The sequence below is a fragment of the Anabas testudineus genome, chromosome 1 (assembly GCF_900324465.2).
Source record: "Anabas testudineus chromosome 1, fAnaTes1.2, whole genome shotgun sequence".
NCBI classification, from domain to species: domain Eukaryota; kingdom Metazoa; phylum Chordata; class Actinopteri; order Anabantiformes; family Anabantidae; genus Anabas; species Anabas testudineus.
The window spans coordinates 12,299,355-12,325,197 of record NC_046610.1 but is presented as its reverse complement, the minus strand read 5'-3'; the positions used below and the strand labels follow the sequence as shown (position 1 = coordinate 12,325,197).

The window sequence follows — 25,843 nt, the reverse complement described above, 5'->3', positions numbered from 1 at the left end:
AGTACAAATGCATGAAAAAGGACAGTTTACTTTGCCTTAATATTTTTTTTATAGAAATAATGCATTTTTGAAAGAAACTAAAACAAAATAAGAGTGAATATTTGACATTAATTGATCATGTTGATAAAAATATGACTCCAGCTGAAATCTAGCAGTGTTCAGCATCTGTTGTGTGTCTAGCATGCCACTGTCTACTCACATGTTTGCTATTACAACTTTGATATCCTTATTATTACAAATGCATTATAAACTAGCCGTCACCAATGCTGGACTTTAGTTTCTTTTTATCCAAAACCCCATTTGGCTCTTTGGAAGACTCTTTGTTTGCCTCCTCTATTCCCTGCACTCACATTCCTCTCCACATGTATCTGTTTATTCCAGCAAAAATGTCAGTGAAAAGCGCAAAGGGAGGACTGGAGAGTAGACCACCCTCTGCTGCCAGGTCTGTGAGAGCAAACTAAAAATGGTAGAGAAAAATAGCAGGGAATGTGTACACTCATAAAGTTGTAACTAAAAGTTTGGGCTGAAACTAAATGAGTGAGATCCATTCATATCTTTATATTGTGTGACAATCTACAGAGTTTAGTGTTGATGAATTTTATCATTGGCCCTAAAATTTAGTGCACTTTATGTTGATTAAATCTTCTTTCTCCCCTAGTATGTCTCCACGCGGGGGAAAGGGTGCACCAGCTGGCAGGTCACCCGCTGCTGGGAGATTCAAGAACAAGGCCCTTCAGCTCAGCCTCTCCAAGAAATTCTGGTTATTATCATTCTGTTTCTAATCAACGCTGATTGGGACAAGAGAAGTGTGGGTGTGTAGATATATGCACCAAATTAGTGTCATCAATTGGTACATTAGCTGCAAAACAAGACGTTCAGAATTGCAAACTTCAGTTCCTGTGAGAAACACGTGTTTCTTTTTTCTGCTGACTGATGTAACCGCTGACGTCAGCTGATTGGACGGCTGACATTTTTCATTCGTTTCACTCGAACTGCGTAATTATTTCAAGGGGGGCTAGATGGAATAACACCTTTCTAAGAATATCACCCAAAAGGCACTTAGGTGTGTTTTTTAGAGTAAGTTAGGAGAGGAAATTATAGGGCTGGCTATGATGATGACAGCTCTCAACACTTGGCATGCAAATGCACACTTCACTTCACAGCACTAAGTCCCCCACGGCACAGGAGAAGAGCTCTGCTGTGGAGCAGCCTCGGCGACGCAGCAAAAGGAGCCTGAGCAACAGCTCAGCGGTGGCCGCTGCCTACGTCTCCTACCTCAATAAACTCTTTGGTCAGGTCAGTTCAAAAAGCCCTGTTACTCCAACATACAGTCTTGACACACTTACCAGTAGACTGACTCCAAAAAGGACAGAGTAGAGACATTCTAGCTTTTAGTTTTATATAAAAAAAACAGGCAAACAACATCTATTAAATAGCAGAAGATCAGTTAAGTCGAGGATGTCAAAGACTTTAACTGAGCTAAAATCAATACATGTCAACACCCATTGCTGTCAACATCAGATAATTGTTTCTTGACATCTGTAGCTGTTCCTGTGAGCCGGTCCTTCCAAATAACATCAGGAGGAGTTGTTTTAGTGCATCTTTAATAAGATCCGAGAAACTTTGAGTGACTGTTTAACCCTGGATTTTGAAACTGGTAGATGTTTTTCACTTCCTGTTTCCTATCACTCATTGCTTCAAACAATGACAATTCTTTCATAAAATAAAACGTACTATTAAAATATCATATAACTCTACAACTGACGTTGTCCTGCCGATAGGGGCATCAGTTTAGAAAACACTAATTAAATACACCAAACACTATTTTTTTCATATTATTCACTGAACATACTGGATCCTGATCCTGGTTATAAAGGAAAAATCAAGAGCTTGTATCTGCACCAGTGTCTCTGTTCTCAGTTAATACAATTCAGTTTAAATTTATTTGTCTAACGTCAAATCACAACAGAAGTCATCTCAAGGTACTTTGCAGTGTTTAAGGTGTTTGTGCAAATTACTGAGCTTTACTGACGCTAGTTGATGCAGAATAAGAACCAATCCAAACTCTGAAACTACTGTAAAAACGACCTATGATTCACACTACTTAGCGTGATGACGTTCATACCACGTACGTACAGAGAATAAAGTGAGAAAGCTGCAGGTCTACCAGTCTATCATTTGACAAATAACAAATAAAGTGCCTTTCGTGACTAACTGGAGTGTTGCTTTTTTTTCTATCTTTCCAGGATAATTAAAAATCACTAATAGCACTTACAGAGACATCAGATATTTAATTAATTATTAATTAGACACTAGATACTTTTTACTGCTGATTCTAAATTGTAGGTACGATGATAAAAATAGAAGAAATGATTTTTTGGAAGGGAACTGTGGGTAATGGTCTGTTTGCAAACCAGTAATTGCTGCTAGAAAAGGTACGTTGTCTATGGAAAGTGAATATCATTACCCAACTTCATTCAAACACAAAACCATTTGATCAGGAATGTGAGGGGGGGTTAGTTCATCCTCTAAATCCTTTCAAAGAAGTCTCTCCAATAAGTCCTCTTCACAAATGCTTTACTGCCTGGACACTGGGCTGGCTTCCATTAATGCTCGGCTTGGCTGAAGTTAGGCGTTGGCTGTGTCCTTGCCCAGATTCCTGTAGGGCGACTGGATATGATCCAACATACGATCCAGCCCAATGGCACCTTCCTCATTTCTCTTGAAATCACTGGTCGATTTACATATCAAGCACCACTACAGTAAATGTTTAATACAAAAGTGTAAGGTCGTGGATGACAGAGAGGGCTGCATGTTCGAGTGTCTGCCTAGAGAAAAAGACTTTTTTTGAACTGGACTTGACAGAAATGGTGGAGAGGAAATACGTTTGGTCACTATGTAGGATGTTACTACTAATATTATTAGTATTATTGAGGAAAACTCATTGAAAATCCCTTTAACCATGAAACCTTGTGAAACGCTGCTGAGACCTTATTACATGGCAGAGCCAAAGGCTTTTCCATAAATGGCTTTTTCATAAAAGAGCGATTTACTGTGAAATATAACAGAAATCTACATCAAGGGGAGCTGGGAGATTTTTAATGATGTGTCATAAGTAATGGGACCATTTCATTGTTTTAAAGCAATTCGTGGGAAATGAAAAAGCCATTTTAGTGACCTTGGGCTGTAGTGGACTCCTCTTCCCCTTTCCTTCCCTGAGTTACTGCCCCACGTGACCTTATTTTACGGGGACAGCCCCTGGTTTGTATGTACTGGCAGTGAGGTAGAGACTCTGGTATCATTTCCATCGGATAGAGGACACGCTGTTGTGGTTGCTGCCCTGACACTGAGGCAGAGAGACCATCCATCCTGCAGTCATTCCTCATCCCTGCCTCAACACAAGTATTAATAACCCCCTCAGCAAGGTTCACTGTCAGCCCTCATTAGATCCCACTGAAGAAGGAGCTGGAGGAGACAAAACAGCTAAAGAAAAACAATTGATGTATTTACACGTCATGCTGAGCCACAGGAGGAAACGGATGGACATGTAGCAAAACAGACATTAATCACCAACGTGTATTTAATATGTTGTATAGTTATTGATAAGAGTGGTTTCATTCTCTGAAGCTCGTATGTTGTTGAGTGAAGTATCCACATACGTCTCATATGTGCCCATGCACCATGTTTACAAAGCAGTAGGCTGCTCAATGGGCCATGCAAAGACAGGCAGAATGAAATTAACTCGGTCTAAAGGATGAATTGAGAGTCTGCATGGTATGCTGTCTAATCGTTTCAGTGTGAAAAAAAAAAAAAATCCAATTAATGTGTTGACCTTGCTATCTAAATTTGCCCTTGTAGGCTGGAGGCTCCTGTGCAGGGTGCAGCGTTCTAGACAAGAGTTGTTTTTTTTTTTTCTTAGCCTGCAGCATCAGAAATCGTATTTAAACTTAAACGGTTTCTATAAATCATGCTTCTTTGGGGCAGAGTATGCTTACACATACAGTATGGTGAGATAACTCTTCATGCAGTTGCAACTTGGCGTTGCATTCGTGTTTTGACTCTGTTGGCAATATTAGACGTGAATAATCATTTGAACACCTGCCATGTGGAGAATCTCCCAAATAAACTGTGGGCGCCTCTGCTTTTCCTGAAGCTATTGTGCACTTAAACAGGATGACCTTGTATGATTTATGTATTAGCCACCCTGAGTGCCAACATGTATTAGGATGAAAATATTGCACCTCTCTTTATATTTCAGTTCTCTGATAAAGCCTTTTTATCGCTCGCTGTTTCATAAGTAAAAAAGAGCAAGTGAAGGTTGAAATAGTATTCATCTTAATAAAAGTAGAAATAAAGTAATGGACATACATCAGACATTAAATAAAAGTAGTAAGGTGAGCATCTAACAGATTTGAGGATCAAAGAAAAAAGCAGCTGAAGCTGATACGGTCATAGTCACATTTGTCTAGTTCATAAAAATGCTAAATATGCTTCATACTTTGTTCAACGTTGTTTCATGTAAAAGCTCTGAGAGAGTTTTGCAACCATAGAAATGTGATGAGGTGAAAAGTGCAGCATTTTCCTCTGAAATAAAGTGGATTAAAAGTGAAGTCTGACTAAATAGAACTACCCCAGGAAAATACCGTAGATAGATATAATTGTTACTTCCACCTAAGTCTTTATCTCAGCGTTCAAACTTTATTGAGCCTCAGTATTTTTCCTTACTGCATGAAATTGACCAAAGATAAGCCAGGAGCAAAATTCAGCACATTTGTGCTCACAGCAATCAGAGCTTTTACGAGCCTGTATGTCACTGCTGTTCCTTTGAACTTACACATGTCCTCAGGCTTGTGGTGTCTTCGTGCCAAATGATATCTCCATGTGTCAGGCTCACTTGCCATATAGAAAAACTACTGCTGAGTTTGCATGTTTCTTGTGTCCCCACTGGATGTGATCATGTTCCTCCACATCGTTGTCAGGCCCAAAAGTCAAGAGGCTGCAGGATTGACAATTTGAACGAGAGAACACAGGTTGCATTGATTTTAAAGGACAATTAATAAGGTCTTAATATGATCTTTCCATATTCAAGCTTTGTGTATGAAAGTTTAAGTCAGCACATGTTTACAGATAAAGTATTTTAGCACATTGTTATTGTTGTTATTGCCAGCACACACAGACAACATAGGGAATGATGGATTTACGTGAAGCTCTCAAACCTCTAAGCGCACTCCTATTGTGGATTTCTTGCCAGAACATATGCATTTATACAATATCGGAGCTAACATTATAACGTGTTTTACCAAAATCATAAGCGTACAACCTATGGAATGTATTAAGATGTTTTTATTTTAACACACCTGAATTTTACTTCCACTCTCTGTGTTTAATGACTGTGTGGAGATTCTGTTCCTAGCTTCTAGGTTTGCCTCACCTCTTTGAAAAAATATGAAAAGGAGAGGGAAAGAGCTGCTGAGACCACCCTGAGCAAATGTCAAAACAAGGCAGCGAATACTGAACAGTTCACACATAAGACTCTATGCAAAATACATGTCTCGTATCTGTACAGGTGGATTTGTGCCTCGCTTTTGTGTGTGTGTGTGTGTGTGTGTGTGTGTGTGTGTGTGTGTGTGTGTGTGTGTGTGTGTGTGTGTGTGTGTGTTTCTCTGCAACAGTGCAAGGTTCGTGAAACCCGCTGTCACATGCTTGTGTGTGGGTGTTTTATTTGTACTTGTGCACACACAAACTGTGCTTATGCTGCGTTTCCCTCAGGATGCAGATGAAGTGTGTGTGTAAGAGGGAGAGAGAGGGAGACATGTAGGAGTGTGTGGCGTTATGTCATTTTACAAATTAGAAAGACATGTCGCTGGGTGAAATCCCATTAGAGTTTACTGTCAGCATGCAGCAGTGTTGACATGATATGCATGTTATTCTAATTTGGTAGTAGAAAAACAGATTATCACTGGGGCATTTCTCAGGAGAATTTGCAGTTTTGAAGCCGCCCTGATTTTACATCTCTTCCTCCACTGCTGTCTTGTAATTATTTCCACTGTCTTTCCTACTAGGAGAGAGAGCTGATGCCAGAGGAGTTAGATGGTAAGAAACGAGTCTAATTGCACCTCTAGTGCATTTACAGTACTGTATGACTAGTCAATAACACAACCTAATCAATCATATTGATATTTTCCCCTGTTAAAGGGATTGAAGGATTCTTTGATTTACCTTATCACCTGTGATTCACACATAATTTTAAACAGCTGTTCTCCGAGGCTGGATGCCTCCAGCAACCTAAAACAAGTCACTAACTTTGCTGCGAAGTGCTGCCATCACTCTCTGTATATGTGTATATGTTTACCATACTTTACAGTTTGCCGTAATTGCTGTAATCTGTCTGTGTGCCTGTCAGAGTTACAGGAGGCCTTTAAGGAATTCGACTACGATGCAGACGGCTTCATCCATTACAAAGACATTGCAGACTGTATGAGGACCATGGGTTACATGCCAACAGAGATGGAGCTGATCGAAATCATCCAGCAAATCAAAACTAAATGTGTGTATTTACCTGTCTGGTTGTATGTGTGTGTGTGTGTGTGTGTGTGTTTATTTCTTCGTCAGTGGTGAAAGCATGTGTGCATGATTGATGAGAATGAAAATGAGCAGGTGTGAGGGCCTCAGTAATGTATGTGTGTGTGTGTGTGTGTGTGTGTGTGTGTGTTGCACATGTGCTGGTATTTGTGCTTTTTCGTCCCTGTGAGGAACTGATGTTTGTCTTTGAAGTTGGGGACATTTGAGACATTTTAGGAGACTGATTAATGGCCCCCACACTGCAGGTGCAGGGTATATTAGTGTTTAGTTGCAACTCTATACAGAATAGTTTGAGACTTAACTTTTTTCGCTCTGCTTTTACCGAGGCGTGCTTGCCTTTGCTTTCTTCTCTGAATGATGCAGTATAGATCTGTGTGTGGTTAGTATTTCAACTTTAAGGTGAATCATCAGCACATTGATTGCTGGATTACTGCCACAGGGTTAGAGAACGTGTGCCTGTAACACCTACACAGTGTAGAGTCAGACTTGAAAATCTACCTGTTTCTGCCTTCGTGCAAACTTTCAATGGGCACCTGGGATGCAGACGTATGAAGCGTGCTGTAGGTGTGATGTTTTGAAATTCCCAAGCTCATCATCTTGGAGGGGGTGGCCATGAATCAGGAGGAATAACAGTTACCAAACTAATCACATGGTTGGCAGTCGGAGCCCCCGCGCCTGCTGTTCACGTGTCAAAGTCTCCTCGGGCAAGACGGTGAACCCCGAGCCGCTCCAGTGGTCGGGCTAGCGCCTTGCATGGCTGTGTGGGAATGGGAAAGTGCTAGAGTAATGCAGCCAAACTCTTATTAAAGACATCTTTCCTATTTTGACTATCATGAAGTTCTGTCCTTTTTCTATAACTAGCATCAATTAAAAATAATACTAATCCCAGGTCTTTGGGGGTAATATTTCTTCTCTCTGAGTACAAAGTGACCCACATAAGCAACAGAAATTCACCTCCACAATTCTGCTCCACAAGGGTAATGCCAGTCAGAAAAAAGAAGCATATACCATACAGTCCAGTACCTTAAGGCAAATATGAAAACGCTCTGCTTACTCAAAATGATAGGATTAATTGTCAGATGCGGTCTTTCATTTCCTGAATCCTTCAGCTGTTGTTGTGACTGCGTAGGGGCCGTTCGTTTCAAGGTTAACACTAGAAGCGATTTCAATGCAAGCAGAGTTTCATTTCTTCCTTTAGATTCACATTCACAGCAGTCCTGAAACTCAGAGCACTAATTACATTTTTGAGACACAAAATGACCACATGGCTTTGACGGAATAGTCTTTCATATCCACCAAGACCCAGATAATGAAAACAGACCGAGGCTGCTGGTCTAAGCTATCAAATGAGCCTGTCTTTTGTCAAACTAATAAAGCAAATCTTTTCACTTCCTGTTGTATCAGTCTGTTTTGATAATTACCGCAGGAAGCAAACAAAACTACATGTAGTTATAACTGGAGTAATGAAACATAATGAACACACAGCTGCATGCACTGTTATAGCCTCCATGCACTGAAGACATTCACATACTTCGACAGACAGGTTTGATGTTAAGTCAAGAGCTGCTGAAATGTTGTAACTTTTATACCCACTACAATAAAAGTGTTCTTACGGTACATGTTAAACACACAAACATGTAATTTAATACACATTTAATACAATGCTAATATAAGCATTATGATCATGAATAGCAATTATAGGATCTGAGCACTTCTGTCATCACTATTACTATATATAGATAACTAGGCTACGTATACTCTATATGCCTCTGAGCCCTTGATGCTTAATTCATGTGTTGTATATACACTCCACTCTAGGGAGGCAAGGAAGTTATTACTTGGTCACCAACCTGTGTATTTGTGTGTTTGTGTGTGTGTGTGTGTGTGTGTTTCTGCAGGGGGTGGTCACGTAGACTTTGATGATTTCTGCGAGCTAATGGGGCCGAGGATGCTGGCTGAGACAGCTCACATGGTTGGGCTGAAGGAGCTCCGCTGCGCCTTCAAACAGGTAAGCGGTCTCTAGCCTGAAACCCTGAAGAGGTCTGTCTTCAAGAGCGTGAATGGAGGCTGGTGCTGTACTTTGAAGTGTACAGCAAGACTTTACTTTGGAGTATACGGATCATACTTTTAAACAAGTATGAAGGAAGAGGGCTGGTTGACTGTGAATGCAGAAGAAAAGACTTTAGTGAGACTGAGAGAATATTCAACTATTTGTGCTCCATAACCACTTCAGCTGAAAGTTTGTGATGCCTCATCGGTCTGCAGGAAATCTCCATTTGATTAGATCACTCATGTCTACAGTAATCCAAGTTATATATGTCACTGTCAATATTCAAATCATGTATTTATTAGTTTTAGCATGTAGTATGTTTTCTGAGTGGAAATACCACAGATCAACAGTAACTCCAGCTATTTCTTAGTGTTTGATAGACTGAGCTTTTATCAAAGCCTGTAGGCAGGACGCCAAAAGAACCATTAAACGGAGCTGCTGCCCAAGCAGATATGCATTACAGCTTTTAACTGTGACGTGTGTTGTGGGAACGCACGGTTCAATGGTCGTTGCCATTGTGTTCGATTCCATTTGTGTGAGATTAATGAAATAGTTCTCAAATCCACTTCTAAACAGAAGCTCGTGCATCTTTAGCTCTTCCAGTCGTCCACTCTCTGGACAAATGAGCACACATTTTCAGCTGCCTCAGAGTCACTTTAGAAGTATTTCTCACTTCACTACTAACACTTCATGAGTCAGCATTGCCCCATCTGGAGACTCAAGCTGTTTTCACACTTCCAGAGGCCTTATGCAGCCGTGTCGGAACTAAGCAGAGACTTCTTTGTTTCTATAGCTTTGTCATGGTTTCATCTACAATGTTAAGCTTTTGTTTGGTTTTATTTATATTTATTGATAACCTATTCACTCCACAAACATGAAGCTTGTTGTTCCCACCCTGTTCCTCTGCAGTTTGACTGTGATGGTGATGGAAAAATCTCACTGGACGAGCTGAAAGAGGGCACGAAGACCCTACTGGGCGAGAAGCTAAAGAAAGGCGAGCTGGAGGAGATCCTGGGTGACATTGACCTCAACAAAGATGGCAACATTGACTTTGATGGTAAGAAACAACAAATGAACAGTTGGAATAGATGGCTATAGACAACTATTATTATATAATTAAGAAATGTAAGTAATTAATAAGCTTATAGTGCTGATTAAAAATGCTCAGGTTAGTTGAAATAAACAGATAAACTGGTAAAATAATCAGCTTGAAGTTTGGATAAAGAATTTGCTAAGGGCACAAATGAGCTAGAAGTGGCACTGAAATGGCTCCACTAACTCAAAATAACAGGTAAGGGGTTGAAATAGCCCGTGATTAACAATTGAAATAGTGACAAAATGTTGGTGGCATTATAAGATGTAATGAAATTACCTCATAATCACAGTATCATGATAGTAGCCCATTGGATGAAACCCACACTGTGTGGTGTGATCCCCACAGGTCTTTCCACTAATGTAGCAGTAAGTAACCTAATTGAATTGTATGAAAAAATATTGTAACAAGAACACTTGATAGGATAGTTAAAAGCATTCAGTTCATTACAGTAACATCAGGTTTATATTCTATTTATTAGAAGAAGAACAGGCAGGAAGGGCAAACTATAGAGAAATGACACAGAGAGTTGAGGTTGATGGAAAGAAGCAGAAATGAAGAAAAAAGGAAATTAGGAAGGGAAAGGAATGGATGATAAAAGAAGGAGGTTAAGTCAATTAAGGGCCAAACCGGGTGAGTCAGTAGTGCATTAAGCCAGTTGATACCCATGCCTGCACAACTGTCACATTACACACAAACAATAAAACACTAAAGGCTCGAGGAGTCAGCAGGGTTTCTATTACCGTGTATTACCTTGCAAGGCCATGAACAATACACTGGTGCACAGTCACACAGTCACACAAATGCAAATGGGCCAGAGTCCACATGCGCCGGCGGTGTCATCAACACCACATGCATGTTAGTGCAATTATAGTCTGCAGCACACGCAGAGCTTAGAGGTGTGATCCTGTTTGTCCCGTCTCAGCAGTCCAATCAATTACAATTATTGGGAACATATGAACAGGCAATGTCAGTCAGAAGGGATCAATAAGCAGGTGCTCCTCATTATCATCAATTAGCCTCAAGGCCAGTGTTTGAGTGAGCAGTTCAGCCACATGTGCAAAGCCACCTGGCTGGCAAACCTCCACGGCAGCTACACTGAAGCCGGAGAAATATCCCAGCGGCAGCTCACACTCAATGTTAGGATGACTAGGACAGGGCTACTACTCCGCCTGCTTCACTTCCTTTTATAGGAAATGGTTAGAGCAGTACAACAAGAGATAATGTTAGTGGGTTAATCTGGAATTAAGCTTCAGTGCTCAGTCAGTCAATAGATTCACACCTACAATCAGAAGTCTGTAAGAGCGAAGTGCTTCACGAAGACAATGGGGAATAAGAGACATGATTGAGTGGATGGATTTAGCGAGGAGTGCCTCCAGCACTAGCTGCAGCTGGGTTTCATTGACAGGATACATCAATAGGAGCCTTGATTGACAAATGAATCCATAATAATGGATAGAGCACGCCGAAACAAGTCGTAATCAAAGGAGGAAATGAACAGAGCCAGGAAAACTGGCAGTTGGCATATTGGAGTTTGTTAACCTCTTAAATCCAGGACAGACTTTAGTCCTAGTCCAGGAAAACAGTTCCATTCTGTCTTTTTTCAGCACCAGGAAAAATTAAACCGCTATATTTAAATTTGCAAATGAAATGATCCTGTACGCTTTCTTCCAATGTTTGTTCCACATACCACCTCATCATCATTGCTTCGGTTTTTCATTAACTTGGTGATAATGGAAACATTTTTGCCATTACATCACACCATGGGCTGTATTAGTTTCCAGGAGAAATTCATGTGGGCTGATAATGATGCGGCTGCATCTCATGCTGTCCTTTTTATGATATTAGAGTGTCATTAGTCCTTATCGGTGGATCTGCTGCTGTCTCTGTCTCTCTCTCTCTCTGCAGAGTTTGTTATGATGCTTTCTGCACGATGACCCCTGATGGAAGAAGACGGAGCATAACAACACTAGATTTATGAGCTTTGTCTCCACTCTGCTATAACTTTACCTGTGACATTATGTACTGTAAATGTCTGATGGTAAAGTCTTGAAAAGCTGTTTATATTTGCACATTAAAACTGGAGGTTGAGTTAGTACAGCGGCTAAAGGCTGAGTTATGAAACACTTAACTGTATGTAAAAATTATGCTGCACTGTTGCCTCCTTGTGGCTCACAAGTATACAGACCTTAGACATATTTCCAAATGAAGTCTATGGAAACCTGATGTCTCATTGATTTCTAACTCAGGTATTTATTAGGGTCACTCTGTAAATGTAGTATGTCTAAACTTAATTGAATCCAAATCTGATGTTAATTAATGTGTAAATAATTTATAATGGTAAAGTTGTTTTCATTTGCCATAGATTGTTATAGCTTATTTAAGCAGGAAAATCCAATGTTACAGAGAAATACTGAAAATATTTTGGAGTGTGACGGGACTTTTCAGTCTTATTTGCCTTTCTCTTTTATTAGATTTGTGGATCAATAAACACTGGCCACTTAATTGAAAAACAAGCGTTTATTACTGACAGTTGATAACTTAAACCATCAGATCTGTTCAAAAAGCCTTTTTTACAAATGCTTCACATAAAATTGCATTCACTTAACCCTTTTTTTCATTTTTTTTTTTAAACACATTGTGAACACATGGTGCCTCAAACCGAGAGGGGCAAAATAAAATTAAATCATACTTCATGGAAAAAAGGAATGGTAGCCATGCCAACACACTGTGTTGTTCAAATCACAATGCAAAATGGTGTAAGGCAATGCAGTTCCCCAACTTCAGCACTGCAGGCACTGTTCCCTCTACTCCAAGCAGACAGAGCAGCTGTGAACAAACAATGCAAACCCACTTACAGTATATATGCTGTTTTTCTCTTGGCATGAATTGTAATACTATTGCAAGATCCCCTTTGAATTTCTCATACAAATGCTTTGTCAAATATATTTAACCTTATAAATTAAATTTAAGTTAATTTAATAAGACACTGCATCCTTTGGTTTGGAGGAGAGACAAATAATAGAAGAGCTGAGACACTAAATCTTTCACTGCAAAATCCTCACACTCCAGTAGGACGTCTAAAGGTACATGACAAACAACAAAACCTGACAGATGACTTAAGGTCAACTGTGAGAGGAAGAATCACATTTGAAAATCGAATAATCAAGATGAAATTTCACGGCCATGAAAGTGGAAAAGCATCACTCTTAAACAAATAAGTGCCTTTGCCACTATTTAAAGGCAGCGGTGGAAGCTGTGGATGTTAAGGATGTGAGAAAAAGTCACTAGAAGAAAACCTGATATCTGGAAGAGACGATTAATACTTTCATCACTGGTACTAATGCCAGCCTGCAGCTGCACCTGTTTTTGCACAAATCTCTTCACAACGATTCCTTCCTAAACCACATTGGATCACATCCAATCTATCATCGACATATCACCTTTGAGGATTGTGCTCCACATAGTCACTCCATATTATAAACAAAAATATTACTATGAGGGGAAAGAAAAACAAAAAATCTTGCACCAGTCTCACCAGACAAGATACAACACAAACCCCAACAGACTCTTCTCGCCAGTCTTAAAGGAGGTCAACACAAAGCTGATACTACTCTCTGCCATCGTCTTGAACAGCATCAACAAAATATTAATCAGGAGTAGTTGTAGCTAATCTCAATTCAAAGAGATCATTTGGGAAGTTATGTCTTATATATATGTCAATCACAAACAATGTGTGTCCTTGAAACTATTCCTGAGAAGGTTTGACCAAATCTCTAGTAATATTAATCCAAAGCACTGCTCTGATCTTGTGTAGGGTTAATAATAAACAGTGTTGTTGCTGTGGAAATAAACATTTAAAGGATTTAATGGCAGTAGAAACAAAAGTTGGCATGATGTTGACAAGAGGTTGCTTCAGTGATGTTTAATAGTTCAAAGTGAGTTGGTGGTGGTGAGAAGATGAAGCTCTAGTTGTTGGGGATGCTCTGCAGATATGTGAGGATGTGCTGGATTTTCACCAAGCGCTCTCTGAGGCTGGACATGGAGAGGACAGAGAGTTGGTACCGAGGGTCAATAGGCAAGACAGCCAGGAGCCACCAGCAGCAAGCTGGACCATTGGGAGTTGCCTAGAGGAAAGAAAGAAAGAAGAGTATGAGACCACTGCTTGGATGACAGAAAAACATGTTGAGGCTCATAATGTCTTAACTGTGACGTTGTTCCAACACCCTAAAAACAAATGTGGTCACATTTAAAAGCTGAATCAGTGAGAATCATCCAGCAAAACGCTCTGTTCTTTCACTGAGTGAATCAAAAACAACAAGCAGGTCAGCAGTCCACACCTACGATAAACTCTCTGGTCCCTGTTGAGTTATTGAAAATATTCCTTATTCTGGCTCCAGAGAAGCGAGACTTGGACCCACAAAGGTTTATAGGTATATCTAGAAAACCTTGAAGTCCTACACTGGGTACAGACAATTCGTGTCATTTAAAAACAGTGATAAAGTGAAGCATGTCTTTAACTTACATAAAGATTTATTAAGTTGCTTAAAGCGTCCTTGAGATATACAAGACTTGCAGCACACCTTGAGCCAAACTAATCTGCTGACATTAAATTTAAATATAGATTTAAATGCACTTTGATTAAGCACCAAATTAGCCGCGGCGACCTAGATTTCTGAAGCCGCAGCTTTCGGGAATGAATAACATTTCAGCACTTCAGTTGCATGATTGATAATTAAATGACATGCTCGCTCTGTACAGACAGTATTTGAAAAGTACTAGTATTTCAATTATACTCAGCCCCACAATCCTGGAATGAGTTAAAACGTAATTAAGCTAATTTACCAGAGGTATGCATGTCTGCATCAGAGTTACATTGACAGTCTGAGCTTCAAGTTACAAAATGTGCTTAAGATTCTTTCAAGACTTTGAACAAATTATGTCTGCACTACATTTTACTCAAGTACAATGCTCTTAGTCATTACTGCATTACTTCCTGGAACAAAGCACCAAAAATAATGGCTCCATGCTTTCCTTTTTTAGCATGTATGTTCATGATAAGACTTGGGGATTCTCTTCATGACGCTCTCTGACGTAACAGGAATGGTGGGATTAGGCATGAAACACCCATAAAGCTCTTTAGCCTATATTATCAATTGACTCCGCCTGGTCCATGGTTGTTCTAAGAGCAGAGCTGTAATCCCTCTCAGCGCTGCAGGCTGCGAGCTGGAGCCACAGCTGAGCGCACACAACAGTGTTGGAGTAATAAGACCTCTGTGGCAGGTGAATCCATGGGAATTTGGGTCTCCCCTAAAGGCACTTGCGTCATGAGATGAGAATTTTGTACTCTCTGCAGCCATTTCTAATTAATTAATTATGCTGTTTAGTCAAAGCTCCTTTAGATAACAATAAAATAATAATAATGTATGAATTGTTGTACCTATTTATAGGCACAAATGGTTATTTCTAAAGTTAGGACACTCACATGTCTTGGAAGCAGAAAGTTAAACAAGATCTTGTTCCTAGACAGAAGTAGATGCGTACCTGGATGTCAGCTTCTCGTTCTGGCATTGGTCCAAAGTGCTGCAGGATTTGATTGTGGAAGCGAATCTTCAGGTTCTGAAACCAGACACGGGCCTGCTCATACACTCCATCGTGCAGTTCTTGTAGTCTCTGCAGCTCATCACTGTCCTCCACCTGAAAGGAGACAATAAATCAATGCATGTACAGGTCGCTGTTACACTGTCTGAACTTCAAATGAAAAGCTTTTGTTTAACATTTACAATGACGTAACTCATCAACTTGTTCACATTTAAAATATAGATTTCAGGTGGAGAACGATTGTAAAAGCCACTGTGCTACTAACTATGTTAGTGTGTCATTTTGGATTTTACCTTGTTGTCCTCCAAGTGTTCGATGTCAGCAGTACTATAACCATCCTTCATTCCTCGGGACAGAACTCGAAAGCGTTTCCCGCCAACTGTGTCCACTACTGATCGCCCATCAGGGAGGAAATGAACACTCCTGATAATTAGCATGCAGCCATAATCTGCAAACCTGGAGGGAGTGACAAAATGGTTCCATTATACATTATAGCTTCCGTACTTTTAGCCAGCAGTGATCCATTTGAGACAACCCATGAATTGATGCATGTAAGGAAAACTAACTCATGAACAAAAATCCCCAACGCCAGCATAAATAGCTGGTTGATAAAAACACGCTGGAAGTTGGCAACGTGAATTTTGTTATGTTTAGTGTTCTAAGAAACCCCTTATCTGGTTATGAGAATATTTATTGTTTTGTCCTTGCTTTCTTACCCTTTCTGGGGATCATTAATACACATCCCAAACTGCCGTGTGCCTGTGTCCATGCAGCGGCGAATCATGAGGCGGTAACGTGGTTCAAAGACATGCAGAGGGCAAGGCACGGTGGGGTAAGCCATGGTACACACAAAGATAGGCACATTCTTCGTCAGACTGTACAGAAGAAGAGAAGGACAAAATGAACACTAAATATTTTAGGCTCTTTGAATCTTCTGCACACAGAAACATCTGATGGCAAACACTGGAATCAACCAGGCCAGAGAAAAGAATTACTTACTCAGAAAGCTCTTTAGTCTCCTCTAGATGGGTTTTAGTCCTCTCTGCACATTCCTTACTCAAATACTGTTTGATCACCATGTCCAATACTGTTGTCACCATGTACCTCCTACATGCTAGATACTGGAGAGCACAGGAAGTGATAATTAAAGATTAAGACACAAGTAAATTGGGTTGAGGATGTGAAAATTGAATTTGCACAACACTAGCCAAATATGAATTATTCTCTCACCTCTTTAAGGCTCTCTTTACAGAGGGGACACTGGGGTGTGTGGTCCAAGCAGCGTTCCAGACAGTTTTTACAGAAGGTGTGGCCACACGGTGTAGTCACAGGTTCATAAAACAACCTGTATTCATCAGAGAGACGCTTGTTATGAATGTCCAGTTTTTACAAGTGTCATCAGAGAGACGCTTGTTATGAATGTCCAGTTTTTACAAGTGTACAATGTGAGCTGATATGGAAGAAACATCCTGCATCCTTACCTCATGCAGAGTGAGCACTCCAAGTCACTGGGATCCAGCAGATCTTCTGGAACACTTCTGCAGATTTTTGTTTTGGCAGTCTGCTGTCTGAAGCCCTTCGTCACACCTAACGTGACAGGACAAAGTTAAATTTACAGTAAATTTTTATTAACAAAAAACTTTACTCTAAAGTAGAAATGGTTTTGATTAAGTCAAATATATTACTGGGACATAAAAAATGTTTATTTATAACTTATGAATCAGTAACAGAGTAGTGAAAATGCAGCAGAACGTGATAAGATTTGATTTCCAAGTTAAAACCTAATAAATTAAGAAGAACAGGAAGCATCACAATGAGGATTGACCTTTTTTATGTTTGCTGTTTCCACGGTCCACAACACAGGGTTCTGTGTCTGACACAGACAACTTCCTCTTCAGAAGGCTCCCCTTGTCCTGGTCCCCCAGCTGAGGAGCAGAGTAAACTCTTTTCAGACCCTCCTCCACACAGTTATAGCCATGGACCCGCAGCGAATGAGCTCGGCTCAGTCCAGGGCGCTCCAGACTTTCCCACCGTTTCTGGAAAATGACAACAGACCATGGGTATAAACAGTGCGACAATTTCTTACATGATGTGACAACTGCACTGAAACAGTAATTCCATTCATAAACGTGTAAGATACAAGTTGTTACCTCCTCGTTGTCCAGATGGTGGTGGGCAGAGGTGGCACGAACCTGGTGTTGGTGTTGTCTTTGGACTGGACTCTGTGGTTGAGCCTGAGCGTGAGCCACGAGGGCTTTACTGCGCAAGTGAGGTGATGTGTTCTGTGTCGTTTCCCTCAGGCCAACCTTGACGTTCTCATGATCCGGAGAGAGCAGGTCGCACAAGATCTGAAAAAAGCACTCAGGCTGTCAATGGAGCAGAGCTGATGATGATGACATTAGTGTTATTAAAGACAATTAGCAATTGTCTGTAGAAGACATTAAACCAAAATTGAAGCAAGTGTGAATATAATCTTCTACTTAAAGTCTTGTTGTTTGTTGTTGTTGCTTTTTTCACCACCACTGTGATTGTGAAGATTATTATTGTCTGTTCTTCATTTAGCACATTATGTTTCTTAATACATGCGACTCAGATGAAGATCAGATCACATTTTATGACCAAATCATTCAGAAAACCATTTCACTTAAAAGGGTTCATACACTTTTTCTTCCCATGGTATGTTTGGAACAATTATCAGCATGATCTCAGTTTGACCTCGGTATGGATGGCATAGTATCAAACAACATCAACCTTTCTTCCCAGTTCCCCTTCAGGGTCTAAACTCAACTGGTGTCTGAACTACAGATCATTTTAAACATATGCATAGCTTGTGCTGTTGTGAATCATTAGACAGACTCATTCATTCATCCTCACACAACTCTTTCCTTAATCACTCAAGTGCATAATTTCCCTGAGTCCTACTGACTCTTGCGTAAGAATGATCAAGTTACTGTTGATATACTGATAAAAAAACTGAAATGAGAGCTTTTAAATTTTACTTCTAATAATCTGATTCTTGTGTTTGCCTTACTCCGATGAAGGCGTTACGGATGAAGGCTGTCATTTTCATGGTTTAGCTGTTTTTATTACATGGGTATTTGGGTATTGGGAAGGCCTTTGAGACAGAAAGTGTGATTATAGGCTGCACAAACTTAATTTGACATCTGTCTGGCTCCCACACTTCTCTTAGAACGTTGTGAGGTCTACTGTGGGCAGCGTCTCTCTCTGGACTGGAATTCAGACAAGATGCCAATACAAACAGCAGCTCTTTAAACAGCTGGTTAAATCAATTTCACACACTTTGTACTAAGTGAAAACTTCATACAACTCATGTGATTATATGTGGTTCCTCATACCATGATGATTAACATGAACATAATGCTTTGTTCTGTCTATTAATGACAGTAAAGAGAGTAAAGAGTCACAGCATTTTACTTGAGGCATTTTCTATGTGTATTAATGTGCACAATGTAAAGTCTATGAAAACAGGGGGTACTTTCAGGATTCCACGAAACACAGCAACTCTATCTTGTTTCCAGTTAGACTGTTTATTTAGCCATAAAGTTTGAGGGGCATTTTAAAATCCATGCCATGAAAAAGTCAGGTACCACTGAGTGGATGTAGTATAACAGCAGATGTAAGCTATAAAACAAAACGAATGGCCATTGTAGAAGAGCTTCACACTAGCACAGGGACACCTAGAATTCTTTATGTGACGTTATAGTAGTACGGTGGTAGTTTACTATCAAATTTTCTTACAGTGTATTGAAGGTTTGTTCCTGCTGGCCACTAGCATTAAAATTGTGTAACCCTGTCCCAACTCCACCGACTACCAGATTTCAGAATGAGAACAGCAATCAATATTTATTTCTCCTCCTGCACCAGCAGATCAATCATAACTTCGTCATGCTCTCACCTTTTCCACTTGTCTCTTTGCACAGGGGAAGTCCTCATCCACTGCCAAGCACTGGAGGAAGACTTGAAGAGACTCATCCACTTGGCCCATTTCATGCAGCACCATAGCTTTCCTAAACAAAGCCTGAAAAGGCACAAAGAGACAGAAAGATTAGCTGTGTATGTCAACATTTATGTTATGAAATGAGCTGTAATAAATAAAACTAGGTACGTAGTGCACGTGACCAAAGTATAATGGCAGCATGCACATTTCATAACAATAAATGAACGGCCTTATACAGAGATATAATAAATAAAACAAGGTACAAGATACAATAAACCAAACAAATGACAGAGTGCAAGCTCACTGCTTACCCTCTACACTTGTCCTGTTGTGTGCAAGGAAGATTAGCTTGTGCACATTCACTGGTAAAAGAATAATGTAGCAGCCTTTAAAAGTAATGAGCTCTGACGAGGTTTAAGTCGGCAGGTTACACAGGTGCACAAAGGCAGTGTTGAGGGTCGCAGGGCTGTTTTGCTTCCAGCATGCAAGTGGACAAGAGCTGACTTTAGTTATGTCTCTTGAAAAAGCTGTTGCTCAGTTTTCATTCACACCAGTTGTGCCAGCGTGGCAAGTGTGAAATGACATATTTGACACTCAGTTTTTCTCTTATCATTCCTACATTTACTCTGGTGAGTGAGAGGGATGTCAGGCTCCCCGGATCAGATAAAGCCTTCATATTTCCACATTAATAGTACAATTACAGTTGAATTGTTACCAATATCATTAATCTGTATTAATTCAACAATCAAATGCTTTTGCACTCTTAGTAATGCAACAGTCATTACAGTTACATTTAGTTATTTGGCAGACATTTTCATCCAAAGGCGGTGACTTGTGGAACAAAAAAAAAAAATGATGGAATCAGATTTGGTGTAATCACACCTGACAAAGATTTTCCTTACATCATAGATTAAAATCACAATGAAATGCCTGCACAAAAGACATTTTCATGTCAATCTTGATTTTATGTAATATTTGGCTGGTCTAATTGCTGCAGCATCAGAGAGTGACCTACTTCCGCAGAACAGTTGGACCCATGACAAAATTCAGTGTCCTCCAAAGCCAGACAGTACTGCTTGAGAGCCATGTATGCTTCAGCTCGAGACAGTCGAACGGCAGCTGTCGTTTCTGAATCTGCAAGAAACATGAAATAGATGGAAAATCTAAATTAGCCATTTTGTTAGCAGATTAACTTTAACTGGATTTCATAAAAGGTTCAGTTTAACTTCCTTCATGGATAGAGTGGCAATTTTTTAACATATGGGATGCTGTTAATTCCAGTAATTTATCACTTTCACTGCGACACATGGGATTTGGCTCATTTTGCTGATATATGGCAGATGCTAATGTAAAGATGACAGGTTGTTTGTCAAGTCATCTTGACACCGAAGCACCCCAAACTATTTGGCAGTTTCTGTCGTCCTCCTTGGGTTACCTTCATCACTGAGGGTCAGTGTTGTCAAAAGCCAGTGGTATAACTGCATCACCCCCTCAGTAATAACAGACCACATCCTCAACCCAATGTCAAGTGTCTTTCTTGACAGACAGTAATAGACCAGTTATCCTCAAATGCCCTCTACATTACACAGTTCACTGCTTTTCTGAGTGCACCTCATACATACAAGGTGAGCACACAGTAGTTGTCCCTCTATATTTGTTAATCTGTCAACAATTAATCTGTCAGGATAATATGTTAAGAAGCAAAAGATAATGTAATGCAGACACAATTAATTCCAGATAAATATCTAAATTTGACAGGGCAGTGATTTTAGGGGATGAAGGCAGTAGGGGTGCAACAGTAGGCCGATGTGTTTCATGGTATACCATGGTATGAAAGCTGATGGTTACCGTATCATGTGCATTTGCTTATTTCTGTTAATGAAAACAAAATGCCGCATCTAACCTGCACGTGTCTGTCAAACTCAGCATTGGAAATTAGGCCTGTAGTGATCTGATGTTAATATCCGATATCTAGCCCAATTTTGCAGGATGTCTCCCATTTTCAACCTAATCAGTAATCAAACTCAACTTAATTAGTAAATTACAAAAATGGTTGGTTGCAATTACTTTTCTGTCTATTAATGAACTAATTGTTTCAGGGCATCTGGGCCACTAAACTTTCTTTACTAGTACTTCACTCACTATCCTGGGAGCAGTGTTGGAGTAACTGAGGTCAACAGGGATACAGCAAAGTTGCACGTGGCTTGACCTAAATACCGTGGAGGTTTCTCCATAAGCTCTCAAAACCCAGGTGAAGGTCCAGATGGACAACTTACCAGACTGCAGGCCACTGTTCAGCAGCAACCTACTGTAAACTGCTGCATACAGAGAATCCCAATCACCACAATATGACATCTGAGGCCTGAACATCCTAACTCATTTGTCATGTTGTTGTTCTGAAGTGAAATGCTTTTAACTACGAATTGCTCATTGGACATGTAGGCAGCTTCTAACCTCCACTGGAGCGTTAAGGGGCGGAGTGCATTGAGCTTTAAGCAAGACCACTATTACTACTTGGGTTTCAACCAACACCTCTTTCCATTACTGATTAATCTTAGTTGCTTATTCCAAAAATATTCAATTAATGTTTCATAAACGAAACTTTAAAACATATTGCTGAGCTGAAAGTGGCATCTTGAAATGTCTTGCTTTGTTTAAAAAAAAAAGCACACAATTGACCAAAAAAAAAAAAAAAGCTGGAATACTATTAAAATCAGCTAATAGTAAATCATGAGAAGCTGAAACAATCATATATAATGAAGCTATAATGATGATAGGTATTGCCCACCTCTACTCAAAGATGTGTTGTGCTTCATTTGATTGTATTATCTTCTGGTCACATGTGATGTGTGTGCAGAGTTCTGACACTACAAGGTATATTTCTTTCTCTTTCAACAACTTGAAGACATCTATGTAAGAGAGGTGACTGCGGGGGGGGGGGGTCTTCAACTACAAATCACCTTTCACAAAGGCTTCACAGCGTTTCCCTTTGCATAATAACAGGATCTGTTACAAAAGCCTTACTCAGCGTTGACCCACAAACTGTCTATTCCCCCTTTTGAAGCATTTATGAAACACTGGCTACTAGCAGCCATAACGCTTACAAAATACAAACGCCCCCCCCCCCTCCTTGATAAGTTACAAAACCTGTCCAAGCGTGTGTCACGACCTGCCTTATGCAACTCGCACCCAGCGCGCATGCCCAGCTCGTGAAATTTCGTAAGCAGGACCCAGCAGATTAGCGGCAACGCAACACATGGCACCGGGTTTTTAAGATGTTGGTCAGTATAACTCAGTCTACTAACCCCCGAGACGCCTGTGAACACAAACAGAGGCGACAGCGGCCTGATGATCAGCTGTGTCCCCGTCACTTTCGCACAGAGTTGCTTCGCTAATACACATTTCGCACATGCTCAGTGGGAGTGCGCAGCAGACGCGCCACCAGGAAACGCCTCTGGGCTCGTCAACGAAAATGTGCAGCTATGTTAACGACACTCACCTGACTGGATCACCTTCGTTGCTAACGACACGGCCTCCTTGAAGTGTTTTATTCTACACAGCTCGTCCACTTCGCGTAGTGTTTTGGACTTTTTCAGCTCCTCGGGGAACCATTTGTCCAAGAGTCCGCACAGAACGACGTTAGTCTTCTCGTCGCCCCGCACTGCTTCACCGCAAATCCTGCACTTGGAGAACAGCCGGCGTTGTGAACACCTTTTACAGTACGTGTGTCCACAGCCTACGGTCACAGGTTCACCTAAAAAACTAGCGCAGTTGGGGCAGTCGAGGTCCGCGTCCCCGGAGCTGGCTCGGCTCTGGGCCGACGGTGCGGCCGCGCTGCTCTTAAAGTTGCGCAGGATACAGTCCACAAAGGTGCTCAGCTGCTCCGGTCGGACAGGACCGTAGCTCCCGGCCACAGAGAACCAGTGAATGGCTTCTCTGAGCCGGTTCTCCGACGCCAGCCCGTTGGCTCTGTGCAGTATAAGTTGGTGATGGTCCTCCTCGTCCGAGTCAGCGGCTCCGATGAAGAAGCCGCTCCTCTCCTCCGCGGCGGCCTCCACATGTCCGTGGAGCGACATTACTGGCGTAAAAAGCAAATGTTATGTAGTGGTAGGAGTTCTGAGAGTGTGTTGATCCATTTCTCCGAGCGTCGGACTCCTTCACACTTTACTGAAGCGACTTTTCCACAAGAGCTTACATAAAAAAAAACAGAGTCATGTGACCAGCAGGCTCGGGCTGTGATTGGTCGGAGCGGCTCCGTTACAAAACCTGTGTTGGAAAGTTTCATAACTCGAGCAGGAGCTGCTGAATTAGACGCGTTCGTCTTCACGTTTCTGCAGACTGGGAGTTAAAGCAGTGCAAAAAAAAAAACAAAAAAACAACAACAATATGTTATTAAAGGTTCCTGTGGATGTGTCCGTCGTCATGTCGGAGTCTTTAAACGCTGCTAGAAAAGTCCATCTGAAGTGGTTGTGTAATATCATTTTGTAACACCTGTCTTCAGCCACTTGAAAGTGAGAGAGTGATGTGGGAAAAGCTTCTGGAAGTAGTGGTTGATTTATTTAAGTACTTTACATAAGTACAATTTTAAGGTATTTCAACTTTACTTGAGCAATGCCCTACTATAACTTTGCTATATTTCAGATTCACATTTGAACCTAAAGTAATTCAAAATAATCATTATTATCAGAACCTACAGGTCTAAATTCATGATCATCAAATCACCAGTTAATGGTCTGTAAGGTTTTAATACAAGCTGCAACATTCAACATTTGATGCTAAAAATCAATAAATATAATTCAGTAATGTAAAAAAAAAGTATCCACTGAAATGCAACAAGTCATTAATAGGAACATCTACTTTTTCTTCATTTGTTAAAGTTAATGCCTTTACTTTATTAATCGCTGTTATGAAAGTGACATTTTTAATAAAGTCATTATTTCTAAACGGTGGTACTGACACTTTTACTGCTTCTTAACCCTCTGTCTGGAGGTCTGCACATCACAGTGCTCAACCTTTCCACATTTTGTTATTATCTTATACTTGAAAGAAGTTTTGTATGAAATCTTTAAAAATGTATTTAAAAAAAAATCACATGTACAGAAGTATTCACAGTCTTTGCTCAATACTTTGTTGAAGCACCAATTACAGCCTCAAGTCTTTTTGAGTATGATGCTAAAAGCTTGGCACACCTATTATCACGCAGTTTCTCCCATTCGTCTTTGCAGTACCTCTCAAGCTCCATCAGTTTGGATGGGGAGCGTCTCTCTCTCGAGTTGCCTAATGGGGTTTAGGTCTGGGCTCTGGCTGGACCTCTTAATAACATTCACAGAGTTCTCCTATAGCCACTCTTTTGTTATCTCGGCTGTGTGCTTAGGGTCGTTGTCCTGTTGAAAGATGAACCCTCGCCCCAGTCTGAGGTCTAGAGCGCTATGGAACAGGTTTTTATCTCTGTACGTTGCTGCCTTAATCTTTCCCTCAATCCTGAATAGTCTCCCAGTTCCTGTCGCTGAAAATCATCCCCCACAGCATGATGCTAATATATGTTTACATAGACAGATGTATGCCTTTCTAAATCCTGTCCATTCAACTGAATTTCGCACAGGTGGACTCAAGTTGTAGAAACATCTCAAGGATGATGGATGGAAACAGGATGAACCAGAGCTCAATTTTAAGCCTGATGGCAAAGACTGTGGATGCTTATTTAATTAATTTGCAAAGATTTTAAACAAACTTCTTTTACTTCGACTTTATGGGGTATTTGTTGTAGGAGGGAAAATAATGAATGTAATCCATTTTGGAATGAGGCTGTAACATAACAAAATGTGGAAAACGTACTGTGAAAAGCACGTCCTTTTCAGATATGCAAATGTGTACTCACAGTACTAAGAAATGAAACAAACAAATAAATTTGACTTCTTTCAATGCAGTCTCGAATTTTTGTTTCTGGACTCGGTACTGCACTGGAGGATAAAACCAGCGTGCCCGTTGCTGTCTCGCTTTTGTCTTTTCTGTCTCACCTTCTGATTGTGTCTTATCTCCTCTTTGATTCCACATATTCATTTCTTCTTCTCCTTCTTCATTTCCTCATATCTTTATCTCTTCCTTCTGTTATTTTTATCTTCTCTTCCCACTTTCCTGCCCACTTTTGGCCCCATTTCCGTTCTCTTCATATAATCATTGTTTCCAGCGTTCAGTGTTGCTGAAAGAGTTGGAAATATCATCAGTTTTAAATATGGTTTAGAGTTTTGGCTTGCACTACAGGCCAGTCCAAGTCAGAATGTAATGGTTAAATCCATGTGGTACATTTCAGTGCACTGTAGGATCATGTGGTAGATGAGTTATCATATAACTGCGAGACCATTTAACAGCAACAGAGTTGATATTGTTGATATCCTTCCATGAAGAGAAGAATCCACAATTAACTTGTGAAATAACTAGAAACTGACAAAAATAATCACTGAACAGGGATTAAAGAAAGCAAAAGAGACATTTGTCTGAGGAGAAAGTTAATAGGACGCATGTTAAAGATAAAGGCACATACTCTCTGAGCAGCTTGAGG

The 25,843-nt window shown here is 40.5% G+C and overlaps 2 protein-coding genes across 2 annotated transcripts; one reads left to right on the top strand and one right to left on the bottom strand.

Annotated features, from left to right (window-relative positions):
• Positions 1 to 386: 386 nt before the first annotated feature.
• Positions 387 to 11,706, top strand: cabp4 (calcium binding protein 4). Its single transcript, XM_026360188.1, has 8 exons — positions 387 to 442; positions 659 to 760; positions 1,164 to 1,296; positions 6,063 to 6,093; positions 6,404 to 6,547; positions 8,481 to 8,590; positions 9,542 to 9,689; positions 11,634 to 11,706. The coding sequence occupies exons 1-8, from the start codon at positions 387 to 389 to the stop codon at positions 11,660 to 11,662; spliced, it is 753 nt and encodes a 250-aa protein (XP_026215973.1). The 3' UTR covers positions 11,663 to 11,706.
• A 520-nt stretch (positions 11,707 to 12,226) lies between these two features.
• lonrf1l (LON peptidase N-terminal domain and ring finger 1, like) lies at positions 12,227 to 25,113 on the bottom strand. The gene is made up of 12 exons (XM_026359972.1): positions 22,784 to 25,113; positions 20,300 to 20,418; positions 19,243 to 19,365; positions 17,477 to 17,674; positions 17,152 to 17,362; positions 16,808 to 16,913; positions 16,557 to 16,671; positions 16,326 to 16,447; positions 16,043 to 16,201; positions 15,620 to 15,782; positions 15,270 to 15,422; positions 12,227 to 13,852 (listed from the first exon to the last, which is right to left on the bottom strand). Exons 1-12 carry the CDS (start codon positions 23,358 to 23,360, stop codon positions 13,694 to 13,696), a joined length of 2,205 nt encoding a protein of 734 aa, XP_026215757.1. The 5' UTR covers positions 23,361 to 25,113; the 3' UTR covers positions 12,227 to 13,693.
• Positions 25,114 to 25,843: the final 730 nt, after the last annotated feature.